Genomic DNA, 22,800 nt, shown 5'->3' with positions numbered 1-22,800 from the left:
TTTGAGTCAAATCCACATTTATTTAGAATAATTTATTAATTAAAACAATTAAGTAAGTAATTACCTAATTTTTGGTCGCAAATAATGGTGGCATATTTAATTGGTATACTCTTTTACAAAGATTTAAATAGTTTTCTTTTTGTAAAGAAATTGGCTTGTAATATTATTAGTTTTACCACCTGTACATTTTGTACATATGTTGCTTTTAAAAAATCTAAAATGTCAATATTCCATGGGTATAGTGATAAACGAGGTCTAAATTATAAGGAAATGCATTTTCTACGAAAAACTTGAAGAGATAGACAAAAGATGGTATAATACAATTTTATAGACAATTACATTCTGCCTGTGATTCACGTAAAATATACAGGTTGTTCTATTTAAATTAAAGAAGTTATTGCCGTTTCAAGCTAGTAATTATTTAATATACATTTTTTTGGACACTCTGTATAAGGTAGTATTTTGTTTATTGTTGCAACACAATATCTGATGAATAAATAAACTTCAGTAAATATTTGGTATTAAAAACTTTGATACCCTTGGAGAAATGAAGCCTTAAATTTTGTACTGCAATTCCACAAAATTGAAAATATTTCTAAAACGGTAAGGTTTTTAAACGGTAAGTTCAAGAAAAAAGTGTGATACACTTTAATCAAATTTACCTTTATTTCAATCGTAGAATCTAAAAATAGAATAATATACAGGGTGTTCCGTTTAAAAAAATAGAACTATAATATTTTTTACTTATTTGGGACACAATGTATCTGTGGGGCTGTATCTTGTAAAATTGTTATTAAATTGCAGCTCTAATAATCCTTCAACGAACCCAAAACTTACAATTTGTAAAAATCTAGTCGTTTAGCTACAATACTGATCCGTGTCGTATGTGGTGAACAACCCTATATAATAAATTTAAATAGAAGATATTAGCTTTATTGCCTCCGGGTTGCCTTTTAGTCCAGTAAATGACCGAGAAAGCCTCAAATGACCGAAAAATCAGTTTTAACAAGTGTTGACAAATTAGCTATTATTAGTGAAAATATGAATAAGTTTGTAAAAATCAGAAAATTTGTGGGCCAGGAATGTTTGCCCGGTTTTTTTTATAATCATAGAATATGACAAAATTCAAACAAGTTTCAAACTGTGACCTAGCTGTTGTAAACCTTTTAAATGAACTTTGGGTCATCGAAAAATATTAAATTTTAGCCGAGTTATTAAGCCGGAGCGTTAAAGCTGGATTTATAAACTCGGAAGTTGGCGTTCAGTTGAGGTTCAGTTGCAGTTGGATGTTCGCGGCAGTTGAGGTTCAATATTTTTGCATTTATAAACTGTCAGTTTCGGTTGTAGGTTAGGTTTGGAATTGTGAAAATTTCGAACGTTTTTCTTTCGATTTAAAAATACTTCTGGTATTTGTTAAAGTTCAAACACAGTAATCCACGATTACGCAAAATATAAACATCACATTAACAACAATAAGGGTCATTTTCCAATGCATCGGCGTACTGTGCTTCACGTGATCGACAGGCGCTTATTCATTGGCTGTCGCCGAACGTCGCCAGCGGTCGCCAACTGCCGACATAAACATTGACCATCTTTGAACTCCGCTGAACGTAAAACGAACTGCCAACTTTTCGACCAACTGACTTTATAAATGCGCGCGTTCATTTCATAGCGTTGAACATTTTGAACGGCAACTGAACCTCAACTGAACCTCAACTCCCGACTTTATAAATCCAGCTTAAGACTTTACAGGGATTTTCGAGGCCCCGGAATATCTCAAAAACTAGTAATTCTATGTAAAAATGATAAGGACTATTTTTATAGGTAATTACCTAAGCTTCATTTTTGATTTCAAGAAATTTTTTTGTAAATTGCATATTTTGGCAGATATTTGCGAAAAACTGATTCTGCTATTTGGGACCATTTTTTTTTCGCCGAAGCTGGTCAAGGAATTTTTCACCTAAAACCACTCCCCAAAAAGTACACAATCCGCCTGAAAAAATCCGGTCGACGAATTAAACCGTGGTTTCAACCTTCATTTACTGGACCATTTCCAAGAGGAAAAATTTTTATATTGACATTTTGAGAAAAATGCATTTCTTCATAAAAAAAATTATGATTAGTAAATTTCTTTTCAAGAATAAGTTTGTCTCCATCGATTCTGAACCAAAAATCTGAAAATTTTTAAATATTTTATTGAAGATACTCCCACACGATTACAATAAGTAACAATCATATTTTATTGTTTATTATACCGAGATTCCTTACAAGGTGTCCATTTAATACCTCTTCAACAATAAACAATAACATTCTATTTATTTTCGGGTTGACGTGCGACCTAAAACATGATCGAATATCGACCTACTCTAACGCAATTGCGGATCGTACCAGCATTCTTCGCGATTAGTAATGTACGAGGAAGCATGTGCCAAGCGGAAGCGGTACCGCCGCGTTTGACTTTCATCGGCCAGCTGTAAGTTTTACAATATTTATATTTACACCTATTTTTACCTTTAAATAATTTTATCAGATGGGTTTTTCCCAGTTTTTATGTTGGCAAAAGCAATAAGTCACCTATCACAACTCAAATTTCCTCTGAAAGGTCAACATTTTTAGGGGGGAGTATTTTTTAGACCAAATTTTTTAAAATTGAATTTTTGTAAACATGTTTAATGAATATGAGCCACTTATTAGACTCGAGGAAGTACCTACAAGGAAAGGTTCAAAATCAGGGTTCTGAGGATGTTCCGGAAATCTCTGTATGTGAAATTTACAATGCTCTAAAAAATATGAAGAATAATAAAGCTCCGGGGGATGGTGGTGTCGTCACAGAAGCGATAAAGATGGGAGGAACAGTATTAATGACCAATATTCAACGGCTGTTCAATCTCTGCCTGGAAAATCAAAATATCCCTACAAAGTGGAATAACTCAATAATTATCCTCTTACATAAAAAAGGAGACATAGCAGACCTGGAAAATTACAGACCAATCAGCCTTCTTAACCATCTTTATAAACTATATACCCGAATTATAACAAATAGACTAGAGGCAAAATTGGACTTCTACCAACCTAAAGAGCAAGCTGGTTTCCGTTCCGAATTTAGTACCAACGATCATCTGCAGTGTTTAAAAACCTTAATAGAAAAAACCATCGAATACAATCGTCCCTAGCACTGATATTTGTCGATTTTAAAAAAGCGTTCGATACGGTAGAATTACCGACCATCCTAACAGCGCTACAAGAATGTAGAATCGACCATCGATATTGTAACATAATAAAAAAACATACATACATGTATGTAGGTATATGACAATGCTACAACAACTGTAAATCTACATTCCACAACTAACCAGATAAAAATAAAAAGGGGAGTTAGGCAGGGCGATACCATGTCGCCAAAATTGTTTATTACTGTTCTGAGCATGCATTCAAAATGCTAGCTTGGCAACAAAAAGGAATAGTTATCGATGGAGAGAGACTCAACCACCTACGCTTTGCGGATGATATCGTTATAGTGTCAGATAGTCTGGGAGAGATCAAAGACATGCTTCAAGAACTTAACGATGCATTACACGAGATTGGGCTAACAATAAATGTTGACAAGACTAAGATACTGACTAATATGGTGCCCAGCGAACACATACAAATTCACAACAACAGAATAGAATTAGTCCACAAATATGTATACTTGGGCCATGAGATCAAAATAAGCAGAGATAACCAAACCTGTGAACTGTCTAGACGAATTACCTTGGGATGGGCGGCTTACGGAAAAATGAGGGACATCTTTAGAGCAAATATCCCAATACACCTGAAAAGAAAGGCATTTAACCAATGTATCCTCCCGGTTTTGACCTATGGCGCAGAGACACTCACTCTAACAAAAGCAACCGCAGAAAAATTGAGAGTGACACAGAGGCGGATACAGAGATCTACGATTGGCCTGACTTTGAGAGATCGAGTAAGAAATGAAGAGATACGCCGACGTACGGGAGTGGATGACATTATCCAGCGAATCACAAAACAAAAGTGGAGATGGGCTGGACACATTGCTAGAATGGCAGACGGGAGATGGACCAAAAGACTTATAGAGTGGAGACCAAGAGCCGACAAGCGTAGCCAAGGCAGACCTCCCACCCGATGGACCGACGACCTGAAAGGAATAACAACTAACTGGATTGCAACAGCTAAAAACCGCGAGAACTGGAGACGTTTGGAGGAGGCCTATGTTCAACTATGGACGTGAAAGGGGGCTGCGTGATGATGATGATGATGAGCCACTTTTAAGAATCACCCGGTATAGACCGACTTAAGAAGAAAATAATCCAGAATTATAGGGGCGTATAAAGGAACAAATTTCAAAAACCATTAAATTACACTTCTTACAGTTATTCAGAGACTGTAAAAACGAAGATGATAACATTTAATATGCATACAAAATGCGATGGTTCTTATTGGAAACGGTATTGTGCGTGCATCGTTGCAGATAGAACAATACCTATAATTTATATCCAATTATAATCATAATTTCATCGAATATAAATTATATTCGGTAATTATAAATCATCTTCCATGTTATTCATCTAACACCTGTCCCTGATTAAAAAAGAAACATATAAAAGAAGACTAGTCTATTCAATTCGATATCAAATAAAAGTAATGATTTCTAAATACAATATCTATATCAAGTAGCGAGAACTGGGTCATAAGGAAAGATGATTAAAATTAATTAAAAATTATTAAACTGCAGGTACGAATTGTGGCACACTTTTATTAAAGAATTAATAAAATAAATAAAAATGGTAAAAAAAATATTAAAATGATTTAAATCGTAAAAGAAAATTGAATAGCTTAAACTCAGCTGGAAAATCACAATACTTGGACGTTTTGTCTTTCCAATATACGACTCACCGCACTCCCAAGGTACCTGGTAAAAGTACTATTTCTCTTGTTTAGATGTTTTTGGTTTTGTTTTAGTTCAGACATTTTTTATAGTAGTCCCAGTCTGAAAATCATTTTTTATTTTTTCCTGTCGTTACTTTTTAGAAAAATCAAAAACTAATTGCACATTCTTATAGCCACTTTATTAGGGCTATCTGATACTATTTTTAGATTTTCAAATTAGCTGATAATTTGTGAGATACAGAGGCCGACTTAATTTTTTTTAAATACAGACCTGCATTTTTTATCCCAGTTTTTGAAAGAACTTGGTCTCATGAGTACAATGATATGCCACACTTTATACTTTTTTTTGTTTCGGAGATTTGAACACAATTTATTTAAACTAATTTCAAGTCCGGCTCGGTTTTTTTTAATATTTAATCTATTCATCGTTACAATATTGATAAGCCTTCAAACTTAACAGTAACGTGGGGTAAAATTAGTGATGTTGGTAGCGAATATTTCCATTCGAATTTTGCAGGAAATTTCAGAAATTTCCGAAATATTCGGTCCCAAAATCGCGAATATTCGCAAAAATCCGAATTTTGCAAGAAATTTCTTTTCAAAATTCAAGACATTGAGCAAAAATTTAACGAAAGTGTATCAAGTATGCCGATTCTGATGCCGTCCGCTCGGCTCACCCTCCGCGAAGAGGACGTGGTCCGGCTGGCGCTCGAGTTCCTGCACAACCGCGAGCTGCACATCTCGCAGCTGAGCCTGGAGCGCGAGACGGGCGTCATCAACGGCAACTACAGCGACGACGTGCTCTTCCTGAGGCAGCTCATCCTCGACGGCCAGTGGGACGACGTCATGGAGTTCATCCAGCCGCTGGAGGCGCTCAAAACCTTCGACATGAGGAAGTTTAGCTATGCCATACTCAAGCACAAGGTGGGTAAGGTTTGGTTGCAATAAAAAATAGTAATTTGTTAAAACGGCTCAATTTATTTTGTTTGTTGTTCTAAATTCAAACATTACAATATGATCTAGACAATTTTACTATATTTTTATAACTTTGCAAACAAATCACTTTTGATAATAGCTTATTTTCCAAAATCAAGACAAATTTGCTGACAACTATATATTGGGACAGCACAACAAGAAATTTGTTTAATACGGAGTTACATCACCTTTCGCCTTAACAACTGCGTGAACTCTTAATGGCATTGTATTTACCAAAGATTGGCACATTTGAGGAGAAAAATTATCCCAAATTTCCTGCAGTTTTGCCCCGCAAATCAAAAATTGTTCGTTGAGGGTGTCTTCTTAAATATTGCTTCATTTTATGCCACACAGTTTCTATCACATTGAGGTCCGGACTACTTGCAGGATGGGATAGAACTTTTATATTATTATTACCGAACCAATTTTTAGTTGATTTTGCTGAATGGCACGATGCTTCATCTTGTTGGAAAATATAGTCTTCGTTTGGAAACAACTCTTGAGCACTAGGCAAAAGTGAGGTCTCAAGTATATGTTGATATCTTTGGGCGTTAACAGTGCCATCTATAAAATTTAATTTGCCCAAACCTCTTGCTGACATGCAACCCCAAACCATTATCCCCTTAGGAAATTTAACAACCCTCTTTAAGCAATCTTTAGGAAAGGCTTCTGCTTTACTTTGTATTATTCGTTTTCGATGATCTCCAACGCAAACATAAAATTTAGACTCATCGCTAAATATGACCTTATTCCAATCATTTTGTGTCCACGATAATTTAGATTTTGCCCAATTGTAGCGATTTTTCTTTTGAATTTCTGTCAGTAGCGGTTTTTCTTTGGCCTAATTAAGAATTTGTATCTATAATCCTCAGGTAATTGATTATCCACACAAAATAAAGTTTACCTTGTAAAACCCCAGACCGCATTTGTGGATATATTTTCGGCAACATTCTCTTGATATATTTAAACCAGTTACAGTATTCCATTTAACTGTTACTTCGCGAAGAGTACTTCTTCTCGCAGACTTGCAATTTTTTACTAAATTTCGTAAATCTCTTTGAGATTCAACTTTTAGCCTTCACGAACTTTTACCTCTAACGTCTACATTGGCAGATTCACCGTATTTTTTTATTATATTAAAGACAGTGGTTTTTGGAATACTTAAATCATCAGAAAGTTTTCGAATTGTTTTTCCCGTACTGTATTGACGAATGATAATTTCGCGTAGTTTTTGATTTGTAGCTTTTCCACGGACCATTACTTTGAATTAAATAATTAACAAAATTGAAAATTAAAAAAATTAAAATTACTTACAGTAAACCTCACGACTCAAAGTATCGAGTCACTTACAAGCTGTCAATGCTGAAGTAAACAGTTTGCGACATTTGTGACGTTTATAGCAAAGCCGCCTATGATGATATTAATTATTTAAAAATACTCGCCCCAACATTTAGTTGTCAGCAAATTTGTCCTTTTATGAACAAAATCCTCTACTGTAAATATGGATTGATTTACAAATTCATAAAAATATTGTCAAGTTGTTTAGGATATATGGCTATGTTTATATTTAAAAAATTAAACATATATTTTTCAGTCATTTTGAAAAACCAGGGCAATAATTCCAAAATATTACCTTGTCCCAACATATAGTTGTTAGGGCTCGTAATAGCTGGCGTCAGTCTTCCTGGCACTTAACTGGTGATTCGTGGGATACGCCGGCCATTTTCACATTTACAGTAGCTGGTGCCAGTTTTACTAGTACTCAGGTTCTTAGCTCGCAGAAAAAAAACGCATCGTTTGATGGCCATCTTCCCAGAAAGCCAAGCAGCGCTAGGGGCACTCTGTTTCACCGGGTCAATTCTAGACTAATGTTACGTTAGTCTGGTTAGCTAGTAATTTAGTTACTTAATTAGTAACGGAGTTACTAGTAACTCCGCTAACATAACAATTCTCCATAAACGTCTAGTAGAGGACACTTATCGCGAATAACTATAATTCTGATTTTATTTTAATATGATTAAATACCGGGTGCGTCTCAAAAGTGGCTCACCCCTATAACCTTTTTTTTTGATATGAGATTTGGTATGTTAGTATTTGACATAAATTAGGATTGATTGACGTATTCAATTCTATTTGGCCACCTCCTGTCTTACCGGAAATGACTACAACTTTTGATTTTTAAATAGCACCCTCGATATTTTTTTACTTTATTGAAAAATGACACTCTGAATAGAATGCCATATCATATGTCAAATTTTGACATTTTTGCTGAAAAAAATCGTATTTTAAATTTCAATCTAGAGTGCCATGGCTGTGTTAAAAATACTCATTTTTAATCAAGGAGCCTTGGAAAAATAGATTTGATCGTCTAATAGTGTCTTGTCCTGGTCGGTTAAAAGATGCCCAAATCGTATTTTTATTCATATCTCAATTTTTTCAAATGGAACGAGGGTGGCTCATATTTGGAAAACGCATTTTTTACGAATAATTTGTTACCACACACTTGGTAATCACATGTTGCAATTTCAAATAAAGCATATTTGAAATTGTCAAAAGTTGACATATGATATGTCATTCTATTCAGAGTGTTATTTTATATCGAATAAAGTAACAAAATACCGAGGGTGCCATTTGAAAATTAAAAGTTGTAGTCATTTCCGTAGAACACTTTCTGTTTCACCTAAAACAATTGAATACGTCAATCAATCCTAATTTATTTCATATACTAACATACCAAATCTCGATTATTTATCTGAAGAATTAAAAAAGTTATAGGGGGTGAGCCACTTTTGAGACGCACCCGGTATAACTATCTTAAAATTTAATATTTACTAATAGCGTGCTTATAATTACAGTACATCGAATTACTCTGCATCAAATCTGAGGCAAACGTGCAAGGCTCCAGCGTGGACAACGCGGTAGAGGAAGTAGTCAAAGTACTAAACGAGTTAGAGAAGTACTGCCCAACCAAAGAAGAATATTCCAATTTATGTTTATTACTTACATTACCCAGGTAAATATCTTTTTTCTCCATTCTTATCTAAAAAAACTTTCAATTTAATTTTACGCTACTTATATTGTACTGGTATATTGCAGACTCACGGACCACCTCCAATACAAAGACTGGAACCCTTCGAACGCTAGGGTTCAATGTTTCAGGGAAGTCTACCCGTTTGTAGCAGAGTTTCTTCCGGGGGACAAAAAAAGTATGGACAGTAATGCCAATTCTAGGAACGACAGACTGATTCAATTAGTGATAAAGGGTTAGTAATAATTCTAGGATTAGTAATAAAACAGGGAATCCCATACGAATTTAGAACTGTCCAAATATTGGCTTCCTTATTAATTTTACAGCTCAGTCCTAACTAGTTTTTTAAACATTTACGTATGCTGAATGCACATGCCAAATTTCAACAGTTTTGGACAGGCAGATTTTAAGTAATTTTAGAAAAACTATACTACTATTTTTAAACTAAAACTGAACAGGTAACAATGCAAACCCAGGCAAATGTCTCCATACCTTTAGTTGATAAAGAAACTGACACTGTTAAAAAATATTAACATTACTGGATTTACTTAAGATAAAACACTAGACTCTAGTGAAATATGCCACATCGTTGGCTGTGCTAAAAAAAATATCTACCCCACGTTGGGCGCCAAAATATTTACCCGTTTTTAATGCTAACCTTACCTTATGGCGTTGATATATCCACATATATTATCTAGAGTAATAATATAATCTTAAATGTTTAACTTAATGACAATGTTTCTTTCTAGTTTTCAAAAATCAATCCAATTCAATATTAAAACTAAATATCGTCCTATTGCTGCCAAAAGTCACTAACTAACATTTTTCCGAACAACCAAATTCAATCACTAACTATGTTTTGAAGCGGAGAATCGATTGCAAAAGTCATTAACTATGATTTCTGGCTATTTATGTTTTATTTTAATACCGAATAGTTTAACATCTTTATGCAATGCAATTCATTTTTAGACGCATTTTTAGACGATATTTAATTTTTCTGATTTTTTTTAGGTATCTTATACGAATCCTGTGTAAACTACTGTCAAGCCAAAGCAACGGGAAGCGCGGACACCCACTCCCAAGAAATGAGTTTCTCCCGACTCCTAGATGGCAGTGTCGGCTTCAGCGACAGTGACCTATCCCTCCTCTCCTGGCTCCAAAGCGTACCAGCCGAGACATTCTCGGTACCATTCGAGCAAAAAACCCTCAACGTTGACGTAGAACGACTGGAACGACCCTCTTTGGAGACTTCTTGGACGGAACACATGCTGGTGACGCCCATCAAACCGAAGACGTTTCCTCATTCCGCCATGCCGTTTACCAGGCCCAGGTCCGCGGCGGATATTATGACTAGGTCCTTAATGCCGGTGCTGGATGGGTTGCCTTATGGCTTGTCGCAGAGTACTGCGGTGTCGAACGGGAATCCCAGAGCGATGGCTATGAGTACGGGGGATATTAGTTTGAACGGGCCAATGTCTAGGAGTAGTTTTGCCAGTTTTCATCTCACGGGTAAGATTTTTAATGTTGTACGGTTTGATATAATATTTTAGAGATTTTTGCTACTAACCATGTAAAATATTTTCGAGTTAGATCAAAGTACCTTCTAAAATACAAAGGCCTGCGCTTTCTCGCCTGACGTCATCATTAAGGGTCTTTTATTTTCAGTACTTTTTATATGAAGGAGGGAGATTCCCAACGTAAAAGTAACTTGAAACTCTCGTTAAGTATGACGTCATGTCTCTTCAAATCGTAAACGTTACGGCCATGGTATTGTACGAGGCGTTGGCATGTTCAAGTCAAAGTACTGCATTATTAAGTTGATACATACATTATCAATTTTTTATTTGGATAATACATTTATTTATTGACTAAATTTTATGAGACGCAAACTTATCTTATTCTCATTTACCTTATTAATGAAAATATTGTTAAACATTTTCTAAAGTTTATTATTAGATTAAAAATTTTCTGATACCTATGTTAATTTTTAGGAATTAAGAACAACAAACTAATGAACACTTCGGTCGACCGACTTTTCGAAAACGAAGGCGAAGTTTTCCTATCCAACAGTTACGCCGATTTTCAACAACTTCCTTGCATACAAGAACAAACCAGCACTCCCAAGTTACACGGCCAATCGAATAGTTCCCAGTCAGTACCAAAAAGTCCAGACAGGAAGTTTTCTAACGCTTCCACGCCAGAACACCGAGGCAGAGAGAGTCCTGCATCGGGTAGTACTGCTAGATCGTCTAGAAGGGACTCCTTAAATGAACGGTACGTTTTTATTTATATACAGTTTTTTTACGGAAGTTTTTAATACACCTTACATGACAGGTAAAAAGTTATGTCTAGACAGTTCTAAGATGGAAGACCGTCTACTGAGATGCCGTCAGTTTTCTAGGTAGTCTTCCATTTTAACTGACAGACAAAACTGACGGTAAAACTTTATGTGTAGACCCCACTTAAGATATGGATTTTAGTACACTATTTATATTTTTAATTGTATTTTTTTTAATTAAGACAGTTTTTTGGAACATAGTGATTATTTTTTTATTTATTTTCTTCAGGCCAGCTCCGCCTCATCAAAATGTCACTTTGACACCTGCCGTACCCATAGACGTGCCCCTGGACCAAAGCTATACTGGTGAACTGGTGAAAGAGTTCCAAAAAACGAAACAAAAACTACAAGAGGCTATGGCGCTGAGGGAGAGAGAACGAGAAGAATTGATGAGGCAGATGCACTATGGTGCCCAAGGCGAGAGCAATGGAAAATACACGGAAGAATGGTTAGTACACTTATTAATTTCAATGCGATTTTATTTTTTTTTCACAACAGAATTATATATCATACTAATATTTATAAATTGTCATGGGATTGCGTATGTTCAAGTCAACGATGTAACACATGGTATAACATAACATTAAGAGTGGAATAATTTTTATACAATGTCACAGATAATGATAATGATATTTGGGTTGTTGTCATAAATGACCTAAATACAAATTATTTTCATGGTGTCTGTCGGTCTGTCCGTCTGTAACACGATAACTCAAAAACCGCTGAACCGATTTTAACCAAATTTGGCACAAAATACTGTGGCACCCGAGAATCTGGCCATTAGTTTTTGGTGGGGGTGTGGGGTTGGTAAGGGGGTATGGGAGGGGGTTAAAAATTTTAAAAAAATCGTAACTCCAAAATTACAGTAGCTAGCGAAACGCGGTTTTCAATTTAAGATTAGGAATAATATTTGCAACAAAATTTGTAAAGTCGCAGTTTGTGAGATAAAAAAAATTGGAAAAATTCCTTTACTTTGAAACTAAAAGAACTGCCGTTGAAACCTTAAAACTTTTTATTAACATATTTTAGTATGGGCGGCTCTATACGTGCCTCCCGACGCCAATTTTTTTAATTGATTTATATAAAATTTGACTTATTTCAGAACGTTATTTTTTTTATATAAATGATATAATAAAATTTCTGATATAACCATCCTGTTGCTTTTGAGAATCTGCGAAATTTGACAATTAAAATAATAAATGGCTAAAAACCGTCCATTTTTAAAAAAAACTTTATTTGAAATAGTTTTAATTTTTTTTTATTAATATTTTTTTTAATTTTACATAATTATACCACTTGTAGCCATCTAGAATAAATAAGAGGTAGGAATAAAAATAATTGATGGTAAATGTATTTGCCAGTTAAATATTTATGTGTTGGTCGTATATTATATATATTTAAATTTAGTTGAAAAAAATTTAACAAAGTATGAAGATCTTTCCCATTTATCCAGATGACATGAAATTTAGGTTTGGACATCCTGGGAACTTATTACCATTACTAAGTGTCGTAATTTATTTTTCATAGCCTACTTATAAAAAATTACATTTTTGTTATAGTGTTTCTGATTAAATTACAAAGAGAGTATTATAAAAAATTCTTTAACTAAAGTACTACTATAGCGGGCTTTATTTAAAAAAAAAATCAAACTTTAGTTGAGTACCTAACTAGAGAAAATAAATATATAGGAATGTTGTTACCATAGAGTTAAAAATTAAAAGTTCTTACATATAAATGGGAGAATAATTCATAGCATAGAGCCAATTTTTGCAACAAACTTTTTTTGACTTTTCATTAAAAATTTAATCAGTAACCTGTAAATAAAATTTTACTGAAAAACGAGCTATGATTAGTTATACAAGGTAAAAATATTTATAGTATCATTAATAAAGAAACTACTTTTTCAAATATCCTTTTTCAAAATTCGGCTAATTTTTCAGTCAAAAAATTTGGTCAGTTTTTAACCATTTATAATTTTAAATATCAAATTTGATATGTATCAGAGAGGTTGACAATAATATATTTTTTTGGATTGACAAATGATGATCATTTATGGATCATTTGCCAATCCATTGACAATCATTCTAGACTTCACATTAATGTGAAATACTGTATTTGGATTTTAAAATACACGTTAGGTAAACACATTAGAGTAAATAACTTATTCAAAGAATTAAAACATCTCAAATCTTTAAACATATCCAGATTTTATTATCCCATATGATACTCCTCACATTTGTTATTGGAGATCTTTGATTATCGACAGAAAAATAAACTTCTAAAGTATTTGAGGAGTTTGAACGTTTTCATTTGATGAGGGATTTATAGTACGCAAAGAAACGTTTATTTAAATTACTAATTAGATTACTAATAAACTATGAATTTGGTTTGGGTTAAATACCTACCTACTAATATCTATAATTGGAATTTATTTATTAACTAGCGTGTACCAGCGACTTCGCGTCGAATTAATCATTTGTAATGGTGTTGATAAAGCAAAGCAAGAATTTCCATTAACATACAAACTGAATAAAATTTTCCCACATTTATGTCAGCATGAGAAAAAACAATATGGCGATATTATTATATAACTTGGTAATATTTGAGGGGTAGTTTCATCTCGTTGGAATTTGACTTTCGAAAAATCCGTTTGCCAAAAATAAGCTTTTTACGTCACGCAGTTTAAGCAGAATCGTGGTTAATCAATTACCCATCTTTTTGGAACACCCTGTATGATTTTTTAAAAAAATTCAAAATATGTAAAACAACCAAATAAATTATGCGTGCCCAGGCGTTATCCCGAAAGACTAACCGTTTTTTAAATAACAAATATTGTAATATTTGAGGGGCGTTTTCACCCTCTTGGAATTTCAGATTCGAGAAACCCCTCCTTATCGAACCTCTACACCCCACAGTCAATCAGTTTGCCAAAAATCAGCTTTAAACGTCAAGCAGTTTAAGCCGAATAGTGATTACTCAATCGTCATATTTTATGAAACACCCTGTATAAATTTATAAAAAATCTTAAAATATGTGAAACAACAAAATAAAATATACGTGTTTAAGTAAAAACTCACCGGTTTTTAAAGAATAAAAAATATTTTAATATTTGAGGGATAGTTTCACCCCCTTTGAATTGGAGTTTCAAAAAATCCCTTCTTATCGAACCTCTACACCCTAAAGTCAATCTGTTTTCCAAAAATCAGCTTTTTACGTCAAGCGCTTTAAACATCGTGATTAATCAATGACCAGATTTTTCGAAACACCCTGTATACATTTTTAAAAAATCATAAAATATGTAAAAAACAAAATATAATATACGTGTTTAAGCGTTTTTTCGGAAACTTGGCCGTTTTTTAAATAAAAAATATTGTAATATTTGAGGGGTGGTTTCACTGGAATTTCGAAAAGTCCCTTCTTATCGAACCTCTACACCCTAGAATCAACCTGTATGCCAAAATTGAGCTTCTTACGTTGAGTGGTTTGAGCAGGATCGTGATTAATCAGTGAGTCAGTCACTTAAGGATTTTATATATTAGTATAGATTGGGTATAGATTAATTTGTATTGATTTTACAAATAGGAATTTTTATTATTTTAACCAATATTTTTTTAAGAGGTCAATCTATATTAACACAACATAAAACATTTTGCCATTTGTGAAGATCATTTTGATGTAAGTTTATATATTTATGTATATTGTCTTACATTGGTATATGACATTTGAATGTACAAGGTTATTCATTATATTTTGACACCCACATACAGCCTTAACTGCAAGTTTTAGAAGAAAACATTAAATAAAAAAATTGCATGGTTTTTATATACTCTCTTTTAAAATTAATTCTAGTTATACAGGGTGTCTCAAAAAAGGTGGTCCAGAAAATTGTAGGTATTTTTCGCTTTTCAACTGTCAATATTTCGTAAACATTTGAAGATAGGTATAGGATATTATACATGAAATATATCTAGAATATCTAGAAATTTCCGAAGAATCCAAAAATATATAGGGTTTTAGTTTCACTTAAAAAAGTAACTTAATTTTGGCGTTTGCTTATGGGACACCTTTTATAATATTTTCATTGCTGATAAACAATTTATTTCCTATAATTTCGTAAAAAAAACAATCTTTAAAAATAACAATGGTAAGGGGGTGTCAATATATAAAAAAAAACTTTCTTTTTCACGCTATGCTCTGGAGTTATTTTTCCACGTACTAAATAAATATTTTTGTCTCTTTTCACTTCTACATAACCTACAGCATTATCTCCATACGTCTCCCTAACTGATCTGAAAAATAAGTTTATAACATTAATATTTATAACTATATAAAAGTTCTTAACAGTAGGTACCTACTTATACTTAAATATGCCTCAGTACTACAAAGAATAAATGTTACATACCTCTCTGTTTTTTTCCTCGTAATTAAGCACCAATAAATTGGGAATTTATATTTATAAAAGCAGCCAACATAAAAGCATCGACTTTTGGCAAGTTATCTGATTGTGCTTTTACAGACCTGGAATCTGCCATTACTTAAAAAATTCTCAGAACACACAACACGTACAAATAATAACTGCACAAAAAAGCATAAAAAGCTCCTCCAATCAACGCTAAAAGCAACAAAAATGTCTTAGTACGCCACCTAAATACGTACATAAACGGAACACGTCTGGCTCCTGCTGGCCATCGCACGTCGACGAGAACGGCGGGTGACGTCAGACCAATAAAATATCGTTTCAATTCGCGAGGCGTCGTTTGCGTTATCCATAGTATTTTAATGGCCCGTTTTATAAAATTGTGGTACTGCTTTCAAGAAAAAAGCTTTTTTTTGCATTTACACATATTTATTCTAATAAATTGAACAGTTTCTGGCGAAAAATAAAATATATGCATCTTCCTCATTGGAGGAAAGTTGCCTCTCAATGAGTCCAATGATTCTCTTATGGGAATATTCTGTATTATACATTTCTTGCGCAACTTAGCTACCATCCTTGTATTTGGGAGATCTTACGCTTCTAAAAATAAAGTAAAATAATTTAATAGATCTTCTGTTAAACCCTGCAGATTTAATTTAAAACAAAAAAACAAAAAGTTACAGTTATTTAGCACAAATACGACTATTAAAACCATTGACATTCTGATGACAGAATTCTATAAAATATTTTTATATTATTCAAGAATGTTTATAAAAAGTACAAAATATATGTAGTTCCAAAAGCTACAAATATATAATTATAATTATAATATAATTATTTAAACAAAAAATAATAAAAACTGATATTTTCGTGCTGTTAATAAAGCAACTGTAAATAAAATTGTTTTTTTCACTCTATGGCGAATGCGCCAGATACTCTGCAATAAAATAAAAAATGTAAATATTACAATTTGCATCGTTTGATCTGTATATCCCGACCGCTTAAAACCATTTTCAGTTCGGAACGCGTAGATCTCCGCACAGCGTGGGCGTACACTATTTTTTTTTCCAACTCACGCGGGAAAACTGATCACGCTCAATTGCATCTTTTGTGTCCAGTGCATCTTCATCTTTTACCGGTTACAGTACTTAATAAGTATGGATATAAGAACAGTACCGTAATAGTGTTATACTTAGTGTGTAAACGCAAATTTTTATTATTCAAATCCATCGGTTTTGGTATAAAATTTTCCGAGAGGTGTCCTTTCAGCGCTCCAGATTTAGTTACATGTGAAAAAAATAACTTTTTGTTATATTTTGAATTCTTCGTGTATATTTTGTTCTTCGGTTATTAAAAATTGAACCTAGAGTGGAGGAATAATTTGAAAAAAATCTTTCACATACTATTTATTCGTTTCTTAGTTATTTGGTGTAAATTTTTTTCAAATGTGTCCTTTCAACACTTAAGAGTTTAAATAGTTTGTTTTCTTTCATTTCTTTGTGGATATTGTGTTTTTCGGTTATTTAAAATTGAACCTGTAATGGCGGAATAATTTGAAAGAAAATCTTTTACATATCATTATATTTATCAATTTTCCGAAAAAAATAGTTCTTTAGACTTTTACTGGTTGCAATTTTTAAATAAGAATAGAATTTTTAGTAAAAATGCAGATTTATATTATACAAAATTCATCGGTTTGAAAGATAATAACTTCTCTTAGTTTTTAGTGGTTATACAGAGTCATAGCAAAATTAAAATAGTGCTTCCTTTAGAGAAATCGCGATTTTTTTTAATACAAATTTGTTGATATGATAAGTACTAAATTGTGAAAAAGGATTTCGTTAAACTCTCCTGATTTAGTTACATGTGAAAAAAGTAGTTTATACGTAATTACGTCTCATTTTTTTCTCGTGAATAGAAATTTTACCTGAGGTGCGGAATTATTAAAAAAATATATTTTATTTATCTAGTTCTTAATTTAGTCAAGTATAGGGTGGGTCAAATTCGACGCTTTTAAATGGAAACACCCTTTTCTATAGGAGATAGACGAAAACTAATATCGGTGTCTGCAGCTCAATTTTCATCAAAAATATGTTGGTGAAAACCGCACATCAATATCTGTTACCGTTTCGGAGTTACGGGGAGTTTTTCAAAAATGTACATCTTTAACAAATCGCTGTAACTTTTTTGCTATGGAAAATTTTGTATTTCTATGAAAACATTTCCCAAGCACCTTTTTACGTAGAATTTAATGGTTTAAGTATATTTTTTTTAAATTAATAATTTAAGACTTATCAACAGAAAAATTCTTTTTTTTTATTTGGGACACCCTCTATATTTAGAAAAATTCTTTTTTTTTTATTTGGGACACCCTCTATATTTTTAAATAACTGAAAGGAATTTAAAATTACCTTTCCAAAAATATAGCACACTTAATATTTTGTTATAATCCCCTTCGAAATACAGAATTTTTAAAAGTTCGCCACTTTTAACTAGTAGGCTTTGGACCCCTTATTGATGATATGCCCTTAATGGAACTCGAAAACATATTTTTCCAGCAAGACGATGCACCGCCTCTCAACGCTGAAGTTATCAGCAAATTTTTGCAGCAAATTTCAAGAATAATTGGATAGCTAACCAAGATCCCAACCGTTGGCCGTCGAGGCCGCCTGACTTAGTGCCCATGGATCTATTCTTATGGATATATTTGCGGAAGAATAAAGGTTCCTTATTGTTCCGTATAATTTAGACAAGAATTAAAAATACTTAGCAGTTATGAGAGGATATCTTTCACCCCCTACTGAGTTAATGAATTCCGCGAGAAATGTTCAAAAACTACCCCGTCTGTCCATAACAGAGGACGGTCGATATGTCGAACCCCTGTAGCAAAATCTTATGTCTTGGTTTGCTATTTATTTTTATTGTTATTAGATATAGTTTAAATGTGTTGATGTTGGTTAAATATATTTTAAATTGTTATAAAATTCTGCATCTCATAGCAAATATTATTTTCGTTTTGATTGATGCTCACAGCTAGATTTTTTTTGCATTACAGCCGTTCAAAGCCTACTTATTTAAAGCGGGCGAATTTTTATATACTTTATATCTCGAAGAGGATTCCAGCAAAATATCAAGTGTGTTATATTTTTCGAAAGGTAATTTTAAATTATTTTCAATAAATTAAAAATATACAGGGTGTCCCATATAAAAAATCAAATTTTCTGTTGATAATTCTTAAATTATTAATTTTAAAAAAATTATACTTAAACCATTAAATTCTACGTAAAAATGTGCTTTGGAAATGGTTTCATAAAAATACAAAATTTTCCATAGCAAAAAAGTTACAGCGATTTGTTAAAAATGCATATTTTTGAAAAACACCCCGTAACTCCGAAACGGTAACAGATATCGATATGCGGTTTTCACCATCATGTTTTTGACAAAAGTTGAGCTCCAGACACCGATATTAGTTTTTATCTATCTCCTATAGAAAAGGATGTTTCCATTTAAAAGCGTCGAATTTGTCCCATCCTGTACAGTAAATTGAGAATATTTAAATTTTAAAAACTATAAAAATCCGATTTAACTCAAACATTCCACATCAGATAGTGAACACTGTGAACAGCTCTTTTATAAGAATGTATTATGAAAATACCCTACGATCGAAAAAAAATGGCGTCATAGACGGCTGGGGAATGACAATAGATAATAATTTTGACGAGGTCAAGCCTTAGACGTCATTTACTTAGGCCGTACTCTTCTTTATTTTTTAATGTAGTAATAATGTGTGTAGTTTAAAATTCGAGAAAAAATAATTTGTATGTCTTGAAACATTCAATCCTTTTTTAATCTTTCTATATTTACAAGTAGTGTTGATTTTTGTCAAGTTTTATGTCAATTTTTAGCAAATGACGTCTAGAGATTTACCTCGCCAAAATTACCATCGATTGTCATTCCCCAGCCGTCTTTGACGCCGTTTTTTTTATCACAGGGTACTAAATAGTAAAAATAGTATTAATAAATTTATATTTTAACTAAAAGCGACACGTCAAGGGCTTTTAGTGGTTATTTTTAATTAAAGTATAAAATATACCGTAAATAATTACTAATATAGGTAAATAACTTTATTAGAAAACACACATAAAATAATATTATGCTACAACCCTAATCACGTGTGTTTTTACTATGCATTCCTAGCAATATAAATATAGTGTTATGTATGTCTTTCTTGATCAAATTAGAATATTATGATTTAAATTCTCTAGCTTGTTTACGGCACAAATCTAACTATTTGCGTTTAAGTACTTTATTTCTCTCTCAAGTAGTGGTGGTACGCTTATTATTAATTAAAATATATCTGTAGCTGGAATTTAACAAGAGCATAATTATACTGTACATAGTGAATCAAGTGGAATGGAATGAACCATATTTATCTGTCGAGTAATAAGTGATATAGATACTTTGAATTATTTTAAAATTCTCCTTAAGGAGTAAAGAAGTCCGTACAATTAAAGAGTTATTTGAGATTGGCCATGAGAAATACCAAAGGACGTCATAAATGACAGTAGTGGTAGAGTTTTAAGAGTTTTTTTAATGAAAGTAAATAATATTTATCACATTTTTATCATCCCAATAAATTTAGGCATAATCGGAAAAATGTGTTGATAATAACTTAGACAAATTCACCCATACTGTACCGGGTGTTCCACTAAGATTGCTATAGGCTGTATCTCGGAAAATATTAGCTGTAGAGCCTGCAGAAAAAAAAATATTTTGACTAAAGAGGCCATGAGAAATTGCTGGAAATTATTTTTAAGTTTGTAGAACAGCCGCTAGAGGGCGCAACTGCTATTAAAAATAAGAAAAAGGAGTTTAAAAACAAAATGATATAAGGGGTGCTATAAATAATGGCTTCATAATATTCAACAAATTTAGGATCTTTTACAATTAAGTGCTGAGGGAATGTTAGATCTGTTTTTATTTAAATATTAATAACTCCGAACTGGGTAATCGGAATCCAACAAACTAGGGCTCGTCTCAACGAGCGTTTTTACTAGATTATACTGTATCATTTAACCAGTAATAATATGCATTTGACAATAGACGCTAGAGGGTGCTGTCTTTCAATTTAACAAGCATTGCGCGTTTTTCTCAAAAAAAAAAATTCAATAGTATGTGTAACTTTAATGAGGAATAAAAGCTGAACCGAAGATATGCATTGCAAAAATATAACAAATGTGAAAAAATAAGCTCTAACTTACTTATTTTTATAACACTGTATCTGCAATGAGCTCCTTTGATTATGACCATTCTTATAAATCATAAAATGGAAATAATTAATTTATTTTAATATCGATAGTATACCAGAACAACATAATGCCAAATGTATTATTATCTAATAATTAAGATGCCAAAGACAATGAACAAGGAACGACGGACGCCTCAGTGAAGTCATGGTAGGCTTTGAAAAAAAGTTACTTCTGAAGTAATAGTTTCAACGTCAAATGTTATTAGCAGCAGCGTCTTTATCTTTTGATTGCTTTTTTAAAATGCCTCTATTACTTGTTACTGTGTTATAGAGGACATTTATTATATTTTTGCTAATATCTGGGGTTTGAAAAAAGATATCAAGATCAAGTTTTCGATGACTTTTTAAGCTTTTATTTTTCTTTACTATGAAATTACACATACTATTGTCTTTAGTTGTTTGGAAAAAACGCGCAATGTTTGTTGTTAAATTGTAAGACCCGTTAACTATTCAATAATATTAAATATAAAGCACCTGTATATACTTGTTATATAATATCATTACACATTACCTGTGTAAATTCCAATACACCAAAACCGCATATATCGAGAATATTGAACTTATTTTCTTTCACCACGTGAACCGGCTAGCTATTATCCAGCTGTTTTATGCATTAGCCAAATAGAGAGCAACATATATGAATTGCCCAAATTGCTAGCCATTAAGGCTGGATTCTACGATTCAATTGCAAATATTACTTTCTTTATAATCTTAATTTTATTTTAGATAATCCATATAGGTGCTAATAAAATACACAAAGGTGTGAATTTATTAAATGTAATAAATATTAGTGAGATTAAACGATAGAGATTATGGTACTAAAACGTCTTTAGTAATGTATTTTATCTAAGTCTCAGAGAAATAAGTAATTATAGATGCGCCTAACATGAATATATTCATTGGTTTGTAGTCTAGAAAATAAAATAACCATTTATTTGTTTTGACCCAACTTATACAAGGAAAATGTAAACAAACCGTTTGTTTACTTAGAGTTTGATTGACTACAGGTTTAATATGAGGGGTTCTACCAAGATTTAACATTACTGGGGTAAATTCGGGGTTTCCTCAAAAACAGAGAAGCGGTGTTAAAATAAATATACAGGGTGGTCCGAACTGTATTCCGGAAACTTCGGCAGCATATTCTGCAGATAAAAATAAGTAAAAAAGTTCGTATAAATGTATGCCCTAAAACGCTTAGTTTCGGAGATAAGGGCGAAGAAGTTTAATTTTTATTTCGATTTTTTCCAAATACTGACGTTACTTCAGATATTATTTGGAAAAAATCGAAATAAAAATGAAACTTCTTCACCCTGTATCTCCGAAACTAAGCGTTTTTGACCATACATTTATACAAAGTTTTTTACTTATTTTTATCTGCAGAATATGCGCCGAAATTTCCGGAATGCAGTTCGGACCACCCTGTATATTAAAATTTATTATCTACATATAAATAAACAAAACAGTGTGTTTAATATTAAATGTATATTGGATCATATTTATTATCTATATGATTCAGAAAGGATATACCAGCGAACTGGCGCTACTGCAGACTACAGTCCAAAATTCTAATATGTGAAAAGGTTGTTTTCATTTTTGTTGAAAATTCCACATTTCATGCACTTTATACATTTTATACATTCCACCGAACATATTTTTTCTCTTACTTTGATAAAAAGATACGCTTACAACATCCAAGCACAGAATTTTCACAAAAAATCATCAATAAAAATGCAAACAGAAAAAAATGTTTAACCAAGAAGTATTCTGTTACGCATCTAGTTTTACTTATTTCTCTGAAATCTAGACTAGACTACAGCCTTAAGTAA

General features: G+C 32.5%; 1 protein-coding gene across 1 annotated transcript in view; it reads left to right on the top strand.

The window, feature by feature from the left end:
* The first annotated feature begins 5,562 nt into the window (after nucleotides 1–5,562).
* Nucleotides 5,563–22,800, top strand: part of LOC115877299 (WD repeat-containing protein 47) — a 132,985-nt gene continuing 115,747 nt past the window's right edge. Inside the window, exons 1-6 of the mRNA XM_030893434.1 lie at nucleotides 5,563–5,832; nucleotides 8,739–8,896; nucleotides 8,980–9,146; nucleotides 9,923–10,420; nucleotides 10,903–11,185; nucleotides 11,479–11,697. Of these exons, the coding sequence (XP_030749294.1) occupies nucleotides 5,566–5,832; nucleotides 8,739–8,896; nucleotides 8,980–9,146; nucleotides 9,923–10,420; nucleotides 10,903–11,185; nucleotides 11,479–11,697 (1,592 nt within the window). The 5' untranslated portion in view covers nucleotides 5,563–5,565. The remainder of the gene's footprint in view (nucleotides 5,833–8,738; nucleotides 8,897–8,979; nucleotides 9,147–9,922; nucleotides 10,421–10,902; nucleotides 11,186–11,478; nucleotides 11,698–22,800) is intronic.

The sequence above is a fragment of the Sitophilus oryzae genome, unplaced genomic scaffold (assembly GCF_002938485.1).
Source record: "Sitophilus oryzae breed Bouriz unplaced genomic scaffold, Soryzae_2.0 scaffold_1443_pilon_pilon, whole genome shotgun sequence".
Lineage (NCBI taxonomy): Eukaryota > Metazoa > Arthropoda > Insecta > Coleoptera > Curculionidae > Sitophilus > Sitophilus oryzae.
This window is presented reverse-complemented; position numbering and strand designations above follow the sequence as displayed.